The sequence below is a fragment of the Mirounga leonina genome, unplaced genomic scaffold (assembly GCF_011800145.1).
Source record: "Mirounga leonina isolate KUSES-001 unplaced genomic scaffold, KU_Mleo_1.0 Mir_125, whole genome shotgun sequence".
Classification (NCBI taxonomy): Eukaryota; Metazoa; Chordata; class Mammalia; order Carnivora; family Phocidae; genus Mirounga; species Mirounga leonina.
In genome coordinates, this window is record NW_023270305.1 from 66,646,441 (window position 1) to 66,668,835 (window position 22,395).

Below are 22,395 nucleotides of genomic sequence, written 5' to 3' on the forward strand. Positions count from 1 at the left end.
CTCCTACCCAGCCTTAAAATTCTGCCCCAGCTCGAGTGGCGTAGTTGGCGTGGAAGTGAAGGCCGGGCGCTGCACCCAGGGCCGCGGGCCCGGGGCGGACAAAAACACCAGTCTCCGGGAATGATAAGAAAATGGAGAATACTGTATTTGCTTTAGAAAGTTTTTACATATAGATAAACACGCAGTTAAGATAACAGTAAAAGCGCCCTACGGGGAGTGAGAGATATCTCCAAAGCAGCTAAGAAATACTTGAAATAGCTTTTGCATAAGAATACTACGGTCTCACTCTCCGCTTCCGCTAGCGACGGGGTCCCTCTTCCTAACCCAGCCCGCCACGCCACGCCTTGACTGCCAAGTCGACGCCAGGAACACCGAGTGGGAGGGGAACCCCAAAAAGGAAAGAGACAGGTGAGCGGGGCGGCAGGAAGGGGGGGGAGAATGAAAAAGGAAGAGGAGAAAAAGCAATATCATATACAGGCAATTTCTACACATATATTACAAACTGGGAAAATGACCGATCATTAAGATATACATAATTCATATAAAATTTTGAAATAAAAATAAAAATCTGTTACAGTCATAACTATTCTTTTTCCACATTTATAACCAGTACCCACACAGGCAGTGACAGAGTGGAGAGAAAAAGGTGCTTACGAAGAAAATGATTGTCTGCTGAACAAAAAACAGAAGATTGCATCTTGTTTGACCAATACTTGGACTTAAAAACAGAGAAAGAAAGAAGAGCGAGAGAGGAAAAAAGAGAGCGAGCAACAAAAGGCGAGAAACATTTGCTATTTCCCTCTCGAGGAGTTGTTTTTTTTTTTAAACAAATTCTGAACGGAGATGGCGGTTTTATTTTTTTTCTCTTTTTTTGTCTGTTTTGCTTTTGTCGTCTTGTCGTCGTGATGGTGGTCGGTTTTTGTATAGTCGACTCTTTTTAAATCGTTTTAAACTAGAGAGAATATTTTCCCAGATACAAATAAATCGTCATGCAGGTGGGGTGCCGGGTCCGTGGGAACCGAAAGGAGAAGCCGTGCTTGTCCTAGAAAGTATACAATTGTCACCTCTTTTATGTTTTCTGCCCGCAACATCAGCGTTTGTAACTGTCTCTTGGCGTCGCGGTCCTTTGGGGTGGCCGTGGTGGTAGATGGTGGTTGGGGTTGTTGATAGTTTGCGTTTAATTTGTTATTTTTCTTGGTTTTTATATATTTTTGGCCGGGGTGGAAGTGTGTGTGTACTTGTGTGTGTGTATGATTGTGTATCCTGATTTCGGTTTGTTCTGGGGATGGACGAGGAAGAAGAGGAAGAGGAGGAGGGCGAGGAGGAGGAGGAGGGGAAGGAGGGGAAGGAGGGGGAGGGGGGAGGAGGGCGGCCTTGGCTATCATACATCACATTCCGAGTCGCTGGAGGTTACCGAGAGGATGGAGGTGCCGGTGTCCGCGCGCTCCGTCAGGCTGGACACGCTGGTGGTGGGGCTGGCCGCCGTGGACGGCGACTCTGCCGAGCCGTGCGTGGGGCAGCCGGGCTCGGCCAGCGAACGCATGCCGCTCGGTCCGATGGCCTGGTGTTGAAGCCTGCGGGAGACAGAAAGCGGCACCAGCCCTGACACAGCGGCTCTGCCACGGGCTCCCTCAAGCCGCCTCCCCGCGCCCGTGCCCGCGGCCGCCGGTGCTCCCCAGCCTTCCCAACCGCGCGCCCTTCGCCACCACCCCCGACTCGGCTCTCTGCGCTCATCCCCTCCCCCCCAGGCCCCCCCCCGCCCCGCCTCCCGCCTCCAAGCACCCGACTGCTCACTGAACGCCGCAGAGCCCCCCCAGCGCGGGTCTTGCTCTCTTCTCTCCTTCCCGGGGCTCTCTGGAGCTTCCCAAGGCTTCCCAGTTCTGAGCCAACCTCCGAGGAGAGGTAGAACCCGAGGCCGGCCGCCTGGGGAGGCCTGGGAGCACAGAGCGGGGCGCCGCGTCCCAAAGGAGCACAAGTCCCCGAGGGACAGGGTGCTTCTTCCTCCCCAGCCCCTTGGGACTCTTTAGCCTGAACCGGCTGCCGGGGAGCGGTGGGGTCTCCGCAGTGGCCCCTGCCCCAGCTCCCCCGAACACACCCAGAGCCGCGGGTTGCTCACCCGCAGCCTCTCCCAAGTAGGACCCGCTGGCTTTGCTCTCGGGATCCCTGTGCTGAGCGCAGGAGCAGGGGCAGAGAGAACCGAGAAGCCGGAAGCAGAAAAAGTGGGGAAGAGGTGCAAGAGAGAAAGGAGAGAAGGCGGCAGGATGTGGGGGCTGTGCAGAGCAATCTCCGGGGCCCCTTTGCCGTACCAGGCAGCCGCTGCCCGAGCCTAGAGTCTCCGAGTTCCTACAAGGAGGCCTTCCCCGGTCCCGGGCACTCCCCCTCTCAGGCGAAAAACTGGCTCACACGTAAAGGTGAGAGGGCCTGGGGCTCAGGCCTGGGCCGCCTAAACGCAAACACACTCACTCACTCCGGGAGCTCAGCCCTGGCCTCCAGCCCCTGGAAGCTGTCAGCAGTTGGGGCCCTGCTCCCTGCGGTACACCAGGCCCACGGCCTCTGCAGGCTAGGTAGGGACACGGGCTCCTTACCAGGGCTTTCACCCCACTTCTTCCCTTCCCCCTTCCCTCCTCTTTCCCTCCAGTTATGTTTCTCCCTACCTTCCCCAGGCCCAAGTGGGGTGACTGGTCAAGTCCGGGCAACTTTGTGACTTTGTGGCCAACGTGCTGGCAGTGGGGCAGCTCCTGGTGGCTTCCCAAGTTAGTGGACCAAAGGGATGCTCCTTGACGGGTGCAGGAGGGCAAGCACCTGTGTGCACGTACACACACACACACACACACACACACACACAGAAGGCCTCTCCTCTCCACGCCTGGCTGTCGGGCTCCCGGGCAGGCAATCTGCAATGCTGAGGGAAAGAGGCCTGCTCCACGGTGGCCACCGACCTTTCTCCTTTTGTGGCAGAGACCCAGGTTCAGTTTCCTTCCCGTGACATTGTGGATTCCTCCCCGGGTTTTTGCAGTGCATAGAAATAAGAACCAGATGGCAAGGACGGCTTTCCTTCCTTCCCTGTTCGTCGGCCCCCTGGGGAGTGTGGAGCTGGGGACGGGCTGAGGAGGTGGCAGGGGTGCGGCGCAGGGCTAGGGCTCCCAGGGCAGGCACCAGGGGCTGTGGGCACTCAGGACCTCACACACACACACACACACACACACACACAACCCACACACACACTCCACCCTGCCGAAAGCCCCTCTCCGACAAAGTAGTCAAGAATCCCACTGCCCCGTCGTCCCTCTTCTGCGCGTCAGGGCAAGCGGAAACTTTCTCCAACTGGCCAGGGGGTCGCGGCTTCTCGCGCGCTCGGCAGCCATCGGCACCCTGTCCCATTCGCCCCCCTTTCAACCCCTCTCTCCCTGCCCGGCCCCAGAGACGGTAGCCAGGCCGCGGGCCCGCCACTGACCTGTTCTTGGCCGCCGCGGCGCGGTCGCGCTGCCTCCGGTTCTTAAACCAGTTGCCTACTTGTGTGGGAGTGAGGCCGGTGGCCTGCGCCAGTTCGCGTTTCTTGCTGGGGTTGGGGTAGGGGTCCTGCAGGTACCACTCCCGCAGCAGGCTCCGAGTCCGCTCCTTGAAGCAATGCGTCTTCTGCTCGCCGTCCCAGATGGTGCGCGGCAGCGGGAACTTCTTGCGCACGCGGTACTTGTCCACCGGGCCGAGCGGGCGGCCGCGCAGCTTCTCGGCCTCCTGGTAGTGCGCCTCGAGCCACATGGCCTGCAGCTTGCCGTGAGACTCCTTGGTGAACTTGTGGTTCTCCAGGATGTGGTAGAGGTCGCGGAAGTTGCCCGTGTGGAAGGCGACCACGGCGCGCGCGCGCAGGATCGACTCGTGCTTGTTGATGGCCTCGCACGCCCCGGGGGCCACGGGCAGCGACCAGAGGAAGCGGCCCAGCCGCTCGATGTCGCCCGTCTCCTCCAGCGTCTCGCAGACGCTGGCCACCTGCTCCGGCGAGAAGTTGAGGGTGGGCAGCTGGAACATGGACAACTCTTCCGGGGGGGCCCTGGAGCCGCCGCCGCTGCCGCCGCCGCCTGCTCCGCCAGCACCGCCGCCTCCCGCACAGTTCCCGCCGCCGCCGCCGCCGCCGCCGCCGCCCGCGCCGCCGCCGCCGCCGCCCGCGCCGTTCCCGCCGCCGCTACTCGCCAGAAGTAGGGAGCGGTGATGAGGATCGGCGAAGTTTGGCAACAAGAAGTGGGAGGAATAGAGGTCTAGGGGGGAGCGGAATACCATGGACTGACCTGAGAGGAGAGGAGAAAATTCAGGGAGAGGAAGAGAGAGGGGAGGAAGAGGAGGAGAGGGGCGATGAGGACCAGGAGGAGGGAGAGGAGAGGGGGGAGGAGGAGAAGGAAAGGAGGGGGGAGCGGGAGGAGGAGGAGGGGGAGGAGGAAGGGCGTAAGGGACACCCACACCCCACACACATCCACACACACACGCACCCGCGCAGCCACATAGAGAGGGAGGAAGGAAAGCGGCCCGGTGCGCGCGCGCAGAGAGAGAACCCGAGACAGAGAGAGGGAGAGAGAGAGAAGAGCGAGAGCCAACCACCGCCGAGTCAAGATTCAGCGATTCCACAGCAATCGCCCTAATGACAACAGCCTCATAATATCTCCCCTAAATCCACAGTGAGTGCAGCATTGAAACATTTTGTTTCGCTTTTCTATTGGTCTGCGGCGTGTCGTTGTGGCGTTGCCACGGCAACCGCTGCCAATCACTGTCAGCCCTGCCAATCAATACCGAGAACGTAAGGACGGTTTTACCACTTAGCCAGAGTAGGGGGGAGGGGGAGAGGAGGGAGAGAGGGAGAAGGGGGAGAAAGAGATTTTTTTTAATCTTTGCAACTCTTAATCTCGCCACTTCCCCCTCTTTATCTCTCTCTCTCTCTCTTTCTCTCTCTCTCTACCCCCTCTCTCTCTCTATATCTCTGAGCTCCCTTCTTCCCTCTTCCCCAAAGAAGTTGATCCAGAAATTCAAAAGGCCATGGACGGAGAGTTGTTGAATGGGATGAGCAATTAAAGGGGGGATTTTGTCGGGAAGTAAGAGGCTCCCCACGCCTGAAGGCCTAAGGCCTTCCCTCAAGGAGAGGCCGAGGGCCGGCCAAACAGGCACAGTTTGCACATGGTGTGCACGTCGGGCCTCCTCTTTCTGCCTATGTGAGCACTAATAGTGGCGAGGAAGAAAGAAGAGATGAGATCATGGGGCCCACCACAAGCTGACCCTGTCTGCTGCTCCCGGGACCCGGGATTTCGGGGAGCATCTGACGCCTGAGAGCGGGAGCCCAGGACTCAGGTTGTCAGAAGCACTCTGGTCTTCCCCAGGCACGACCATCGGCCACATTTACCCCAATTTCATCTGCATTGGATTCCACCCGCTTCTCTTTACTCTGCCCCTGGTCAAGGAGCCTTGATTTCCCCGGTTGACCTGTATAGTAAAATACCAGTACAAATAACAGTACACTTCTTTTTATCTTGAAAAGCAAGCCACCTCTTTGTTTTCCCCCAGACCTCAGCTGTGTCCCCCTGGGAGCTGAGAAGTCTGGAACCCTCTGGAGCCCCCTGACAAGCCCGCTACTCCTACTCCTCCGAGGAGCTCTGGACCTGCCTACTAGCCCCAGAAGGACACTCGAACTTTGGAGGCTTCCCCCAAAGAATCGGATAGGCCTGAACATTGCGTGTTTGTTCATATTCTAAAGAAAAAATAATAAAACAAATTTATCTAAGCAAAGTAACATGACAAACCTAAAAAAGACCCCAAAAGGCCCATAGAATAGAGAGAGCCCTCCCTCCCTCTGGCCACTGCAACCCTCCCCTGACCCAGGGCCGGTATGGGTATTTATTCTAAGGTATGTTGCTTTTAAGAAGATGTAATCAGCATCTTTAGCCGGGCCTCCCTTTGTGAGGCTTCTGTAACTATGGAAGTGTGATTTACGCAGATTTGTCGGGGTCAGAGACGTCTTTCCCCTGAGCACTGTGTATATTTAGACAGGACTCGGTTTGGTGTTAAAAAGTGTATATTTTGAATGGGTTCACACACAGTAGCCAACAATGCCCACATTGTCGGCCCGTGTACAACGCGTATTGAAACGCAGCGTCCAGACTTCAACTAATCTGCCCTCAATAAAGCTGAAATAATTATCCTAAGCTGCCTTTCCAGAAGAAAAATCATTGAGGAATTCAAAACTCTTTAAAAAAAAAAAAAAAAAAGATCTTTTCTACATTCCGATGCAGATCTGGGGGCAAGGCGCGGAGTCCACACCACTTTGGAGATCTCAATGAGGAAGGAGAGAAAGAGATTGAGAGAGAATTTAAATGGGAAACCTAACGTGACTGGGGCTGTGAGTGTCCCACCCCTAAATCCAAGCTCGGGCCCTGCTTAGGCCTTGACTCCCGCAGAGCCAGGCCTCCTGGGCAGAGAAGTGCAAGCTACGACCGAGGCTCTACTCTGGCAGGGAGGCTCTGGGCTGGGCGAGGGGGCCCGCTACCCGCCCTCTCCGCCCCTGGCAGCCGACGGTCGGCGGTCCTAAACCCAATGACTGAGGCAGGGAAATATTCGCTCAAAGGGAAGACCCGCCAAGGCCCACTTCGGGTGATCTCTCCCCTCCAAGTAGCTTGCTCCCAACCGTGAGTCCTTTTCCGTTCAGCTTCGAAGCTCTGGGCGGTCGTTCACAGCGGGCCCAGAAAGAGCCCTAAGGTTGGGACACAAAAACAGACGCTTCATCTTTTCTTCCCGATCCCTTTCTCTCGTAGGGGAAGGATTATAGGCTGAGAGGTGGGAGGGGGAAGGGGCAGGAGGAGGAAGCGGGGGAGGAAGGAATGAAAAAGGGGAGGGAGTGGGTATTGTGCCGCGTGTGGGGGGAGAATTCCTACGGGTGGGTTTCCGAATATTGTGTTCAACTTTTTGAAAGCAGCTCGTGACCCCGAAACTGCATCCCCTGGAGCCGAGGACCCAGGCGCCGGGCGGGCGGGTGAACCCAGCCAGTCCCCTCCCCGTCCCCACAACCCCCGCCTCCGGGTGGGGGCGACCCGGCCTCTCCCCGCCGCTGCCTGGCCAGCCCCGGAGGGAGGCTGGGCAGGTGCCCTCTGCCGAAAGTGCTGAAACCGAAAACCGTCGCCACTCAAGGAGAATTGAGGCAAGTGGGGCCGCGACTCAGCTCTGCGACACCCTGCCCCCAGCCTCGGCCGGGGCTCCTGCCGACGCGCCGCACCCCGCCTGCTGGGCTGGCGGCCGCGACTCGGGAGTGCAAAGCCGGGCGGAGGGCGGCTGCGAGGCGCGCAGCTTTGTGCGCTGGGACAGGGCCGGGCGCCGCGGGGCGGGCGGCCAGCCCGGGGCTGTCAGAGGCTCCCCGCAGAACCGAGCTCCGCGCCGCCCACGGAGCCCACCTCGCTGCCCCGCGACCGCCAGCGCCTCTCCGCTCTGGCCCGAAGCACGACGCCCGCAGCCGGGAGCCCGTAAGTTGAGAGTCCCGAGAGCTTGGTTGGGGGGGGCGGGGAGGAAGGGGAGGCGGGGCGGCCGGTCTTCGGCGAGGATGGCTGGACGAGCTCCCGGCGGAGCTGGGAGCGCAGGCTCCGTGGGGTCCCGGTCTAGGAGTGCTGGTCGTGTGGGGGAGGGGGCTATGAAGCACCAAAGCTTCCCCTCCCAAATTCCCAGGCTCTGGGCGTTGGGGAGGGGCGTAGGAGCAGAAGGACCTCGGGTTCCGGGGCCCAGGCGCCTTTCCCGCCGCTCTGGGGGCTCGAGGCAGTGGGCAGCTGAGGAAAGGGAGCTGAGCCTGGGGGACATCTGGAGGGGTGGCGCCGAAGGGGGCGCCAGCAACCAGGGTCTCTCAGAGCGTGGAGATTGGGATGAATGGGTCAGCCCGCGGGGCCTGTAGGTCTCCCCTGCCCTCTGGCCGTTCAGACTCCCGGATCTGGGACTTGGAGCCCGTACAGGCCGAGGTCACAAAATTGCCACCACCGTCTCTGCTTTAATCCTGGGCCAGGCAACCGGCAGGACTGCGTACAGGTGGTGCGGGGGGAAAGGGCGTTTGGGCTGCCAAGTGTCTTTCTCGTACTAGGACCTACTGGGCATTTATTTACAAAATCAGCCCCAACCCCAGCAGTCTCAACTCCACCAGGAGAGGTGCCTGAGAGACTCACTCTTTGCTTGGCGTTACCGGGAAAGCCAAGAGGTCCGCAAGCCTCCCGGCTGGAGCAACTACACCCACTCGGCCTTGCTCAGCTCCGTGAGGCCGGTTTGTCCTGGGGGGCAACGGCCCTTCCAGCCCCCAGGACTTCGGGAGGCGGGGGCTGGTCCGGTGGCCCGCGGTTTTGGCCTCCCCGCAAGCTCCAAACTGAGGCGCTCGGCGCGGGCAGCGGAGAGGGCGCAGGGGAGTGAAGCACGTAGGCGGGGAGGCCGTGAAGCCCTTCAAGGACCCCGATTACTTTCCTTTGAATGAAAAACAACAACAACAACAACAACTACTCCCTCCCTGCGCCCCCGCCCCCCGCCTTAGCCTCCGGGGACCCGCGCGCTCGGAGCAATTGTCGCCCGGGACAGTAAACACAGCTCAGTTGCCTCAACTTTCTCCGCACATAAAAGTTCCTGGCGTGCGGGGAAATTTGAATATTTGATCAGCCCCTTTGAGTGACCCTCATTAGCTTGGCGCCCTGCTAAGGCCCCGGCATTGCAAGAAAGCTGCTGGGCCCGGCATTTGTATGCCTTGTTAGCGCCGCTTAATGAAGCTGCCCCAACGGCTCAAAGGCGGCCTCCGGGGCCGACGCTGCGCACCTCTCGGCACCCCACTCTGCCTAATGAGCCCCACCGCCCGCAGAAGGCCCCTCCACCCCCCACATCCTCAAACAAGAGAAGTTTGGCTCTGTCTTGAGCCACCGCACCTCCCACTGCCAGGCCCAGGAGAGTGGGCACAAACCATTCCCAGCTGGCTGTGCTGACCCAGCCCCAAGAGAGAGAGGTGGGAGACTTGGGGGTCGTGAGTGATAGGGGCTGGGGAGGAGACTTGTGTCCTCAGGTTCTAGTCCAGGGAGTGCACTACCAACCTCTCCCAAGAGGGCCAATTTCAGATCATTTACCCCAGTTCCTTAAAGATAGCATCTGGACTAGTGTTGGGGTGGCAGAGGGCAGATGTCCAGGGGAGGCTCAGTTTTCCATCCTCCTCCCTACCCAAGTTCCTTTGGGCTCCACTACCCAGGAGACGGGTTACTTCTTTGCAGAGATCCCCTTGGGACAGCCAGAACTGGTGTGCTAGGGCTTGAATCTGAGAAGGGGTGGGCACACTCAACTCCTCAAACTATCATTGCCCTTCCATCCCAAACCCCAAACAGTCAAACTCCATTGGTCCTAGGAAAGGCAACGTGCTCTAGCCTACCTTGTCCCAGTTCCCCTGCCCCAGAAAACCAAGCCTTCTCAGGTCTCTCTTTAATCATGCTTCCAGTCCTTCAGAAACTTAAAGAAAGCATTTAAGCAGGGCCACCCTGTACAGGACCAACTGGCTGCTAGGGCAAGATGAGACTAAAACAGGCTTGAGGAGGAGGAAGAGAGGGAGAACTCTGTAAGGTAGGGGGACCAAAGCCACCATCTACTTCCCATTTTCTCAGTGGGGCAAGTGACATGGTCGGCCAGCAAATCTAAGGAGCCCAGTTAGAAGTTGCTTTTCAGTCCTCTGAAAAAGGAGTAGACTCCCTCTCTGTTCCTTCTCTCCTCCCGTGCCCATTTCCCTGGACAGCTGTCACTCAAGGTCCCTCCTTACACACCCAGCTCTTGGGCTTTTAAGGGGGGTTACTTTTGGGGCTTGGGAAGCAGGCTTCTCTCAGATCCACGTTCTGGGCCTTCTGGAGGTGGCCCCTATCACAAGCCCATAATCCCTCAAGTACACAGCAGGCTGGCCAGGTTGGTAACTTCAGGACCCCATTCCAGGGTGGCCACCTCTAGAAATGAGTGGCACCCAGCCAGCCCTCACCCTCTGCCAAAAGGCCAGCGAGGCCCTGGGATAGGAGAGCCTTCTAAGTCCCCCTGGTCTGCTCCTCTTCCCTTTCTTTCCCCAAGCTCAACTGGTAATGCCCCGCCCCATTTCCCATCCCGGGACCCCCTAATTCAAGCCCAAACTGACGATCTTTAGGGATCATCTCTGCACTGGGCAAGACGGTGCCTGGGCCTTGATCCATCCAAAGGGCAAAGGTAGGAGCAGGCGAGGGAGGAATGAACGATGTTGGAGAGAAAGTGGACCTGAAGCGGGGGGTAAAACTCAGCCCTATGGCCCTAAGGCCAGGCCCACCAACTGCTCAGGGGAGGAGGTGAAGGGAGGGGGCTAGGAGTCCGCAGGCTTCGGTCGGGGCAGCAGGGACCTAAGGCGTCGGCGTGGGGGGCTAGATCCAGAGGAGAGGGGCGGGGAGGCGGGGGTCGGGGGAGCGCGCAGGACGGAGGGAGGGGGGGTACGGCTCTTTAAGAGCCACACGGCTGGCAGGAGAAGCGCGCGGCCCGGTGCTGGTAACGCATTGACCCCGAAGGGGATTTAGCGGGAAGGGAGCGGCCGGGCTCCGGTGGCTTTGTCCGGGGGCGACCAGAGAGGCCGAGGCACAAGAATAAGGAGCGACCGCGTCATGAAAGGCCGCACTGAGGCGGCGCTGCTGAGGCTCTTGACTTCTGAGCAGGGCTTAGAGAGCTGGTCCCGGCTTAAGCCGAACGGCCGGCGCTGGGCCCTGAGCGCCGAGTCCGCGGGCTCGGAGCCCTCGGCCTCGGAGCCGTGGGATGAGGGGGGAAGAGGGGTAGCGGGGGACCTGGCAAAGCTGCTTTTTGCTCTACAGCCGCCTAACTCTAGCGCAGAGCTGCTAGCCTAACTGGCAGCGCCAGGGGAAGGCCAGAGAAAGAATTTTCTTTTTCCAATTTCGGCTTTTGATTTTGTGTGTCCACTTCGAGCAGCTCCGGAGCCGGCTGACCCCAAATGGATTCCCAACAGGTGGCCGGGTAAGTCCATTTAAAAATTCTGCTCCTCCATCAGCTCCTCCCCGGCCTCCTTCCTTTTTCCCTACCAGGTTCCCCCCTGGCCTCCCCGAATTCCCTGTGCTCCTTCCTCAGGTGAAGGCGGGGAAGGTGGTGGTGGTGGTGGTGAGAGGCGCCCTCTCCCTGGGAGTCCTCGGGCTCCCAGTTCCAGCCCAGGACTGCTGGCTGGCGGGCCCCGTGAAGCTCCACCCAGTACCCCTAGGTACCAATCACCCTTAGCTCCGTTGTGAGCCCTGATACCCCAAGGTGTGTGTGTGGCAGAGAGCGGGGGGACGCGGGAGGCTGGGTAGGGGAAGACGCGCCGCAGCATCTCAAGAGCAGAGCCGACAGGAAGGGGGCGGGGGACCCCGTGGCCCGGCGGCCTTTGTGTGGGGGGTTACGGCAGAAACCCAACTATACACCCTCTTTTATGGGAGACCCGGGATCGGGCCCGGGGGAGCCCGCGCCAGCTGTTCAATAGCCCGGAGGAGAGCTTCTTGGCAGCCCGGGTGGGGGAGTTGGAGGGGACGAGTGGAGGGAGGAGGGGCAAGCGGAGAAAGGCAAAGGCAAGAAATCCCGGGCGTCCGAGTGAAAAGTCGGAAAATGTCCTCGGAGCGCGCGGGAAACAGGCGCGCGCGCTCGCGGGCGCACATCCTCTCTCTGTCACCCACGTTCACACACGCACTCACACCCACTCCGCACAGGTTGCCCACGCACGCGGTCCTTGCTAGTGCGGGGTCGCGAGCCGCAGCTCCCAAGCCGGGCCGCGAGCGGAGCCGCCCTCCTACTCCCCCCCACTCCGCGGCTGTCAAGAGCCCTTCCGCCCGGCCACGGGTGCCCGGAGAATGACTGGGGGAGTTGGGAGGGCCCCCAGGGCTGCGGCTCAGGGAAGATCTTACCTGCGGAAAGGTAAGGGAAGCCGGGAGCTGGAAGCAGCTGCGGATAAATATTCATTAGGAAGTGTAAGTGTCTCCTTTTAAACCGCGCGGCGCGCGCTCTCGCTCCTCTCTCTCTTTCCCTCCCTCCCTCTGTCCTCTTCTGAGGCTCTCTCCCCCTCTCGCTCAGCCTCCCCCCCCTTTCCTGCGAAATGCCGGGTGGATCCCCGTCTAGCTAACCTGTTGGGAAGCCTGAGCCCTGGGCAGCGCCTCCACAGCTGTTTGCCTTCGCTCTTGGGGCGCGCGTTCCCCATCCTCCCTCCCTCCTTTCGCCCAGCCCCTCACCCCTCCTAAATTACTACATCATTAGCTTTATTTTCCAGGGGTGGGGGGGGGTTGGTAACGGCGCAGCCCGACGCACCTCCCCAAAGCTGGGCGAAAAGCCGTTGCTATCTGAGTCTGCCCCAACTCCATCCCCGCTCCACATCCCCACCCCACAACCCCACCCAGTCTTCTTTCTTTTTCCCCCTCCTGCCATCTCCACCTCCATCCTAGATCAACCTAACTACCTCATCCCCCTTTCCTTCGCCGCCACCAATCTGGATCCCCGGCTGAGTCGGCAGGTCCAACGCTCGCTGAGATTGGAACTTCAACCTGCATTGGGTGTGGGGGTAGCTCTCTGACTCCCCTTTTCCCACGTAGGTTTTATAGCTTCACCCCGAGTGGGCACCTGGGCATCTTGGGCCTTAGGATCAAAACAAGGGGCACACATTCAGGGCCTCACCCCGCCAGGCCTCAGCCCCCCCCCTCCCCCCGGGGCCTTAGACCTTTGGCCGGGCCTGGGAGGCTGCGTGGAAGGTGGGGGAGAAGTGGCCTCACTTTATGCAATTGGGCAGGAGAGACAGACCCACCGACTGATGGACTGACAATGGCCTTTTACGAACAAACTGACCTGAAGTTAGACGCAAGTCTGCATCTTTCTCCCTCACGCTCATGAGAAAACACATCAACAGGATTCCAGGAAGGCACCAGTCCCCGCACGCTCCATCTGAGAATCGCTTGCAGCCGCAGGCAAGAACGCACACACCCCCATCCCCACCCCTGCCCGCCCCAGGCCAGCGCTTAGCGGGACCCCGAAGGCGAGCGGGCTCGCGAGGCGGCTCCCAGCAGAGGTATATGTCGCTGGAATGATGCAGGACGACCTTGACCACCCTTCTCCCCGCTCCAGCCCTCTAGGCCACTCCAAGGGCTCTAAGAGATGGCGTGGTCCGGGGTGCTTGGGGTGGCGAGGCCCCGCGCTCCCGCAGCAGGCTGAGCTCCCAGCGCCGAGGTGGGGGCGGGAGGAGGGGCCGAGGGGGCGGGCCCAGGCAAGTTCCCAGTTACAAATACGGCTGCTCTCCCGAGGCCTAGGTGGAGAGCTTCGCCCCCAAACACGCGTATCGCTCCCCGCCGAGGCGCCGGGACTTCCACTGTTGGGTCCTGAACCTTCCCCGGGATCCCGGGGCTCCTTCGTCCGTTTGGTGGCCTGAAGGTGGGGTGTGGCCTCGAGCCTCGAGGCAACCTAGCGACCCCGTCTCCACCCCTCCCCCCCTATTTGGCTAGGCCCCGCCAAAATTCGCCGAGACAAGTCCCAGCTGCTGTTTCGACCCTTCCAGAAGGGAGCAAGGCTCAGGATCGATCGTCGGAGGGTCTGCCTGTTCCTGGAATGTGAAGAAGTTGGGCAGATGAAGATGTAAGAGAGGCCTAGAGGGCCCCTGGGCTAGGAAGCCCTATTAACCTCGCATCCCACCCAAAGCCCCGAGTTTGCATTTGCACACCTCCTCCTCCCCAAGCAGATCCAGTGGGTTGCACACGTCAGGCTTAAGCTGAGTCACCTGACGGTACGTGGAACGTACATGCAATTGTACGCGAACACACACGGTAGAATTAGAGGACCACTAAGAACAGAATTTGGGGAAAAAAGAAGTGTCCACAGACAGAATCATTCCAGCGCACGGCCCAGTTGTCCAGATGCTGACAAAAGCCACAGTGCCGTTGCCCAGCCACAGGGGCATACGTAGAGAGAGAGGGCCGGGCGGATGGAGGATGCAGGCTTCGAAGCTTCCTGCTAGAGGGACGTTGCCTCCCTAGGGAAAAACTTTGTTGAGCCGACTGGGTGAAAGGTTTCAGGTCAAGTCCAGGAGACTACAAAGAGCACCTCCTCCACCCCAAAGCTGACCCTTTTCCCTTCCTCCCAGCTGGGCTGGAGACGCACAGAAGAAGGCAATCCGGGAAAGGTTCATTTGGACCGGGATGGTTTATTTGTTATTATTATTGGTTTAGGAGATTGCATTCTGAAGGAGGATGGGGTGGAGAGCATAGGTGCATCACTCAGTGAGCACCTAATACCTAATGTGCACCTAATGCCTGATACAAACCTTGGGCTCTAATCGGGTTCATGAAGTGGGAGGGCCCTGATTTTGCCCCTACCACTCCTCTTACGCTAAATTTAGTCTTTAAAAAGGTGAGCTCAGCTCCACACCTTCCTGCCTTCCCTTCCAGCCCAGTCCCCTTTGTATAAAATAATTCTGCAAAAGAACGCTCTAAAGAACACCAAATTATTTTTATTAAACTACTTTTCTTAGTGCGATATTGGGAAGTTCTGACCCCCTCCTCCCCTGTCCCAGGCAGAAGTCCCTGTCCTGGCCCAGTGCGGGTAGGGATTGAAGTGGAGGGAGTGATTCTCAGAGCAGCTCTCCTAGAAAGCCCAAACAAGCGCACAGATTTGTTTTTGGTTTCAACTCCGTTTGCCTGCCTAGTTCGGGCGAACCTTCCAGACAGTAGGCACCGAGGTCTCACTGCAGGAGAGGCAGGCACAATGGATGCAATGGTGCCCTCCCTTACACTTCACTTCCCTCCCCGACTCTCTCTTTCTCTGAAAGTAGGGGGTGAGTTTGGGAAGATTCTTTTAGACAAAAAAAAAAAAAAAAAAGGAAAAAAGAGGACGTTCTGGGCCAGCAAGTCGGATGACCACCCTGCAAGGGGCAGAGGAAGGACTGTCTCCTGAAGAAGAGATGAACCATCTGGAAAACACAGCAGGAGGACACTTTTAAACAAATGTAGTTGCCCTAGAAATGGAGGGGGCTTAGGAGTATGAGTAGGGAAGAAGTTCTTTCCTTTGGGGGACAAACACTGTGTCCTTTGAATTTTTCCCAAAGATACACTTGATTCCTGGAAATTGTAGTAAGTTTGTTCTTGTAGATGTTCTAACAATAAAGAGTGAAAATCATTAAATCATTTTAGACTCAATCTTCCTTGGAAGGGCAGTTTCTTCCAAGACCTTTTTCTTTCCCCCCCAGGTTTGCTTTTCCTCATTTCCTAGTAAGAGTCCACCTGCTGATACACCTCGGGGAGAGACCATGACAGAAAGAGAGAGAAATGAATAAGAAGGAGACCGTCACTCCCAAACCCAGAGTGACTGCCATTCCCTGTAGCTGAGATTTGTGGCACAAAGAAGCAAACTCCTTTACCTTGGGGGCATTTCTCCCCTCTTTGGGTAGTTTCTTTAGAGCCTTTCTAATAATACATAACAAACAGCATTTTAGAGTTAAAGATGTTTGCTCTTGCTTACCAATTAATTCTACAAGATTCTTCAAACTCAGCTTGTGTGATTTATAAAATTGTGTGTAGGTAAGTAAAGTCATTGCAACATTCATCACTCAAGAAGAAAAGCAGCTCGGTTTCTCAGAGCCCTAAATGCCCCATGTACAGTCGCTGGAGCGAATTTATGTTTCTCTGTGTTTCCTAAAAGCCCTGGTCATCTCTGCTGGAGCCACAGGACTCGGGGCAAAACCGGGGAGGTTTGTGACCTCTTGAGAGGGGAGCACCGTGTTTTTAGTTTTGTTGTTGTTGTTGTTGTAAGCAATTCTTAGTGATGGTGTGAGTTTCTGTCTCTCTTTCTCCCCCCCACCCCCGCCCCGCCTCTGTTTCTCTCTCTCTCTGTCTCTCTCCAAATGAGCCCAGTGGAGTTGCCCGCCTCTTCCTCCGCAGAAACCCTCTGCCTAGATAGAAGCTAACCATTTCCGCTGCCCGGGGCAAAGGACTGAACTTCGCTGTCGGGTCTCAGGCTGGGGCGGGAGCTGGGGGGAGGCGGTGTATGCGGGTTGGGAGGGGACAACCACCACCTTCGACAAGAAAATAAAATAACCAGATCCCGTCCTTTAATCCCGTCCATTAACAGTGTCAATGCGCTGGAGTGGCCGCCACACCTCCAAAGGTGTCTTCACCTCCTGAGCGCCCAGGCTTCCAGGCGCAGCCCAACACTGGGCCCGCGCGCCTGAGAGGAGGTGCTCCGACGGCAAAAATCCCATACATTTTTAACTACAGTGATTACTAAATTAATAGCAGGCACTAAGACAGATGTCAAAACGTCTTGAAAATGTTTATCTGTGAATAATTGAGAAGGTGGTGGGACGCATTATCTGATTGTGTAATGAAATATGTATGAGGAACAGCTGTTTGCGACAGTCCCCTCCCGCCGCCTCCTCAGCCGGGGCCCTTCCCCTGGAAGCAGGAGCCTCGGCGAATTTGGTGGTCCACTTGGGAGCCCACTCAGCCCCGGAGTCACCCCGTTTCCTCACGGAGGACCTCGGCATGGAGTCACCCCCGTCCCCAGCCTCGCACTTTTGGCTTTGGTGGCTACCGCCCGAGCGATCCTCGGGGCCTTTGGGCGGGCCGCGGGGTCGGCAGGCCAGACCCAAGGAGAGCCCGGGCTCGGGCGGCGGTGGAGGCCCGGAGGCCCGGAGGCCGGAGGCCCGGCGCGCGGCGGCGGAGCGGGGCGGCCTGCTCCCAGGCTAGGGCCCGGGGCTCCGCGGCTCAGCGGGGCGGGCCCGGGGTCACCGCGGGGTGACGGGGCTCCCGTGAGGGCTTTGTTCGGCTCTCCTGCCACCCTGCGCACTTCCTTCCAGCCCCCAGCCAGTCGCCCCCCAGCCTCCGCGCCCGCCCTGTTTGTTTTTCCAGCCCCGCGCCCTCCGCCCGGACCCGCAAACAGCCCTCGGGGCTGCGTCCGCCGCCCAAGGCCGTGGCCCAAGGCAGGCCCGAGTCCTGCGGGGGCCAGCACGGCGAGCTCGGGCCCCACAGGAAGCGGAGCGAGGGCGCGCAGGAGCTCCGGGGCAGGGGTCGGGCGGACCGGGGACGTGGCCTAACGGGGCGCACGGCCTCGGCGGAGGCCAAGGCCCAAGTGCCGGGCTCCGAAGCGGCCGGCGGGCCCTGGCCCCCAGCCCCAGCCCGGCAAGAGCGCGGCGGCCGTGTGGGGGCTAGACGAGGACGCCGGAAGGGGCCCCATCAGGCCTGGACCTTGAAGGCGGGTCAGCAACGCCGATAAGCCCGCTGACCCCGTGTGGGCGTGCTGTCCCCGTCGCTGCACGCCGGCTGCTTCGCACGGCGCTGGGACCGTGTCCCGGGCGCGGCACTCCCCGCGGCCCCCGCCAGGTCGGAGGCCTGCCCGAGCCTCCGCCTCTGCGGCCTCCGGGCCCCTAGCCTGCCCGAGCCCGGGGGCCCAGTCCCTAGTCCCTGGCGCCCAGGAGGGATCGCCCCGCAGCCCCCGGCCGCGCTGGCCCTTCCCTGGCCGCCGCCCCTGGCCGCTCCGGGGCCCGGGAGCCGCCGAGCGGGCTACAGATCGGCGAGCCCCGGCGCCCGGACGCCGAGCGTCTACGCGGTTTCCACCGCCGGCTCGTCGAGATGCGCTCCGGCGTTCTTTCTCCAGCGTCCCCCCTTTTACCTAATCCCTTATGCTTTTATTCTAATCCTGCACATTACAGTTAATCTGTAATGATACCGCTTCGGAGGAACCTGTTGCATTCGAGGCACGGTAATTTGTAACCTTGGAAACAGTTTTTTAAATAAAGATTATAACAGTGATGTCAACTGTGTTTATTCTCCGCGCGGGGGGTTGGTTGGGGGCCTGGCAGCCCCTCGGCGGCGGAGAGGACAGAGTTTCGGAGAGAAAGAAGGCAGCGAGGCGCGTGGGGCAGAGCGGGGCGGGCAGGGGTCCGGGAGGCGCAGAAGCAGCCAGAGCCCGCTCCACTTGCTCCGTCCGGTCCTGCGCCTGGTGTCTTTTGAGTTTTTCCTTTTTGGAAATCTTGTGCTCTTAAACCGCGAGGCTTGGCGATGGGGCAACGGTTTGCAAAACGGAGGAAAACTTGGTGACCTTGAGCCACTGCGCATTGCGAATTCGCATGCGGCCGGGCCCTGCGCCCCTGGGAGGCTGTCGCGGCCGAGAGCGGAGAGAGGGCGGCTCGCAGGACCCTTCGGCTGCAAGAAGCCTGAGCCGCTTCTGTGCCGAGCACTCCGCGCTCCGGAGCTTCCTCCTCTGCTAAACACACCGCCGGCGGCGGCCGCTGCGGCAACCACCACCAAAAACTGTTCGCACACCGAAAGCAAAAGCAAACATAATTGCTTTTATTTATCTATTGCTTTTATATCAATAAAATATTTTTAGTTACTTTGTTCCAAATAGCATCCACTCTGATTATTACCTGCCATATCTGTTGATCTGCTCCTGTGTGTTCAGCACAGCAATATTAACAATTAAGAAAAAAAGCACATCTTCTGTATTGTATCTGTCAAGATACGTTACAATTTCCATTAACAAAAAAACATTATTCTTGTTGAAGAAGCTATGAAGCATATCTTTCATGAAAACTTTATTAGTAATCATAGTTGTCAGAAAGAATTAGATATGCATAGATCGTAGATGCAAAGGAAATATTAGATGCACAGAATAAAATATAGAGTGGGATTGAGGCATAACTATTTTTCTTTTTAAAATAAATTTTTACTGAGGTGAAAAAAACCCCAAGCTATTAAGCTTACTTAAAAGATGGCTTTGTTGGTTTAATTATACTGTAGTTATTTTATAAATATGTTTCAAAGGAAGCTTGCCATATTGCATGTCAATGAGGACTGTAAAGAAAAGCTCACAAAAGCTAATGCATACCAAATACCAAATTTTAGTCATTAGCATTCCTATTTATTACAAACTAAAGGAACCTATTAACCGACAAGAATTTCTATTTAGCTAGCATTACAATGTTTGGCCATTAAAATAAAAAGGGCAAAGTATATACGTATTTTTTCCCCTTGGAACTATACGTTCTTTTTGCCTAGAAGCTGGTGGAGAGATTGAGAGATGTTTCTGATTGGGGACACAGGATTCTACCGTGGGACTAGGCCAGAGGGCCCAGAACCACTATTTTTAGTTATCGAGCTTAATGTTACTCATTTGAAAGCAAGAACAGAGCTGGGCTGGGGCAAATGCAGCTTGCTGAGGGCTGCGTGTTAACCACAGTCTGCGAGGGGCCCTTTGTCTTTAATTTGTGTCAGGAGCATATGCAAATTATTAATTGTTTTTCCTCTGGGGGTGGGAGTGGAGGGCAACCGTAATACTGCTTTTGTTTGGATATTAAAATTTCTTTAAATGCTCCCTTGACGGGGTACATCCCCCATGGCAGATTCCCCTGGAAGGAAATCCCACCACGACAGTGAATACAAGCATCTTAATTCTAAAAATACGCACAGACATAGATTCGTGTCATTTCAAAAACTTTCTCCTTTGAGCAAAAGCGGCAATTCTGCTCTCACACCAGATGGAAGTGAATGTGTAAATATATTTTTCTGGATGCCGATTTGAGAGGGAAAGAACTTTTGAACAATTCTTACATTTAGAAACTTTAAAGATCTTTTTCTTCTTAAAATCGAGACAGATTTTTTCCCCCTGAGTAGGGAAACAAGTAAATATTACAGGAACTGAAACGAAACATTTAGCATGATAAGAAAGGTTATTTTGAATTATGCTAGGTGAGGTTTTTGTGTGTGTGTGTTTTTTTAAGGGCCCAACAGGAAAAAAAATAATAGTTACACCAGATTGTTAGACTCCGCGCACTTACCAAGGGACTGTCCACCCAGCTTTTCCCGTCCCCACTTTCAACTCAGACGCGATGCATTCTGCCTGCTTCGGGGGATTTTTTGCTCTAAGAAGACAGAAAAATTTTAAGAAAGGTGCTTCCCTGAAAGGCCTATATGAAAACAACAGGTGTTAGAAGGCACGAAAGGCATCTTTGAATTCCTGATTGAAAAAAGAAAGTCTTTCCATCAAAAGTTATTAACGTTTGCAAACCCCACGCAAAATCTTCGTTTTCAACAGTAAAATTCGCTGTACTCTTTTGGGGGAAGCAGTGGGTATTCTCTCCCCAGTGATTACTTGGCACAGATAAAGGAAGGATAGTGCAATGATTCCTACTTTTCCTTCAGGGAAATAACGAAAATTAGTGTACTAAGCAGCTTGGGTGCCCCAGTGCTGACAGTTCTAGAAAAGAAAATGTGAACTCTCCCCATTTCTAGCCCAATATATGTGGATGAGGAGTCTACCCCCAAGTTTCTAAAGCGTATTTGACACAGAGGTGGGGAAAACTGTTTTAAAAGTGTATCAAAAAGGGTGACACCTGCCAGCAGAGACCAGATTTACACAATTACCATCTTCTTTGACTGAACGCAAATTACCCATTCTTGATTTTGCCTCCACTGCTGAGAGGGCCCATATTATCTAGACAGGACACCCTCTTACCTCTCCCTCATCCACATCTTTCCCCTTCACTGAATGCTGAATACTACTAATAGCCAAGGAGGAGAAGGCTGCTTCTCATATATTTAAACCAAGGTGGTTTAAATCTCAAGTGCGTGAAAGATAACCCTGCTTTCAGTTGCTATAAATCCCCTTTCAAGGAGCATATTAGGGAAGACCATCTCTGAGATAAGTAAGATAGAGGCCCTTTTCTCAGGGAGCTGATACTTGTTGGGGGAGAGGAACATCCACAGGTCAATAGCATGGAACAATGCTGTTCTGTGGGTGTCCTGGCTGGGAGCACACTGGAGGGAAGCATGGGAGAAATCTCGGAAGGCTTCCTGGAAGTGGTGGGGCTTGAGCTGAGCCTTGGGAGTTGAGTATGATTCGAGATGGTGAGGAGAATGACATAGAAGCAAATTTGGTATCCAGTTAAGATACAGTGACAGGTCTGACATAACATACATTTAAAAGTGCTTCCTTAAATGAATGAAATTATTTAGAAGGCTGATAATAAATTCCTCTAAACATTTCTTTTTAGGATGGCCTGCCTGCTGTGTTAACTTGAACCTCTCTTATTTTTCTCCCCCGTTAATGTTGTATCTCTTCCCCAGTTAGGCTGAAGTTAAGATGATGTCTAGGGCTGATAAAATGATGCCTGTTGATACCAGGGAGTGAGGGTTCTTACTCAGAGGACATATCTCCACAGGCAAATGTTCCCTCTACTGAAGTCTTGTTCACAGTCTCGCAAGAATGAGAGGGTTATTGAAATTCTAAGAGGTCTCCTATTTTTAACAAACCTTTCTCTTATGGTACCAATTTAATGTTTTGTTCCAAGCAACCTGGAATGCAAAATGGTGAAAGGGGGCTCGTTAGGTTTTTATACACAGAGCAGAGTCCACTGAAAATGGCCTGTGGCTTAGAAACAAGGAAACCTGATGGTGCTACTAATTAGCGGGTGGATAAAGTAGCTCACCCAACCTAGCTTTGCCTTTTCCCGTCTAAGAGACAGAGAAAATATTGGCTGCCCTCGTCTATAGGACTTTTGGTTTTGTTCTTTAAAGACACAACAACAGGAAGGTAGGTTTTCACATAGCTCTGGCTTCCAGCAATGGCAGGATTTGGGTGATATTAATCAATGATGAACAGTTTTGTTTTTTTTTCTCTCCTGGAAACAGATGCTTATTAGTTGGAGCTTGAAGATACAGATTTTAAACTACCATGACCAGAAAAATGAACAATCCTGGCAAAGGGGGAAATCGACATCCATATTATCTTTTGTTCAGAATGTGTTTTTATGCTTTATTAGGTCTTTGGGCCTGGGACATGCGATCCCCATTGGGGCACAGCAGAGAGGGTCTTTAGAAAGTGCCTCAGCTGAGAAAACAGTGCCAGGCTCCCACCCCAAACGAAACATACCACGTCTCCATCCCCCTGCACTTGGCCCTCACCTCCACTTCTGCTCCAGAAATCTGCCTTTCTTCTGCTGCTTCTTTTCTTTTCCTTTTTTTTTTTTCCTGAATAAGCCACTGTTTCTTCCTAAACTAAGCAGGGAAGTCAACAAGGTGAGGGCAATTCAGTCTTCATAAACAGATGCCTTTTGAGTTCCCAAGACCTAAGAGAAGGCCCTTCCATGGAAGGCACCTAATTGAAAAGGAGGAAACACTAAGGATTCTGGAACATTCTGCAATGTGTGCAGCTGAAGAGGAGCCAGCCTCCCACCCCTCCTCCATGTGCCATCTCTCCAAATTCATCAGAGGGAAGCTTGCTCTCCCAAGAGCCCATTTTTGTCCGGGCTGTAAAATGAATTCAGCTCCACCATACACATGCTAAACATATGGCAGAAGAGCGTGAAGAGGGAAGTGTGTCCACTGGCACACTGAGGGACAGAGACTGGGATGCATGTTC

General features: G+C 55.9%; 1 protein-coding gene across 1 annotated transcript; it reads right to left on the bottom strand.

The window, feature by feature from the left end:
- Positions 1-1,381: 1,381 nt before the first annotated feature.
- SIX3 (SIX homeobox 3) lies at positions 1,382-4,275 on the bottom strand. The gene is made up of 2 exons (XM_035000510.1): positions 3,455-4,275; positions 1,382-1,574 (listed from the first exon to the last, which is right to left on the bottom strand). Exons 1-2 carry the CDS (start codon positions 4,273-4,275, stop codon positions 1,382-1,384), a joined length of 1,014 nt encoding a protein of 337 aa, XP_034856401.1.
- Between the last annotated feature and the right edge of the window lie 18,120 nt (positions 4,276-22,395).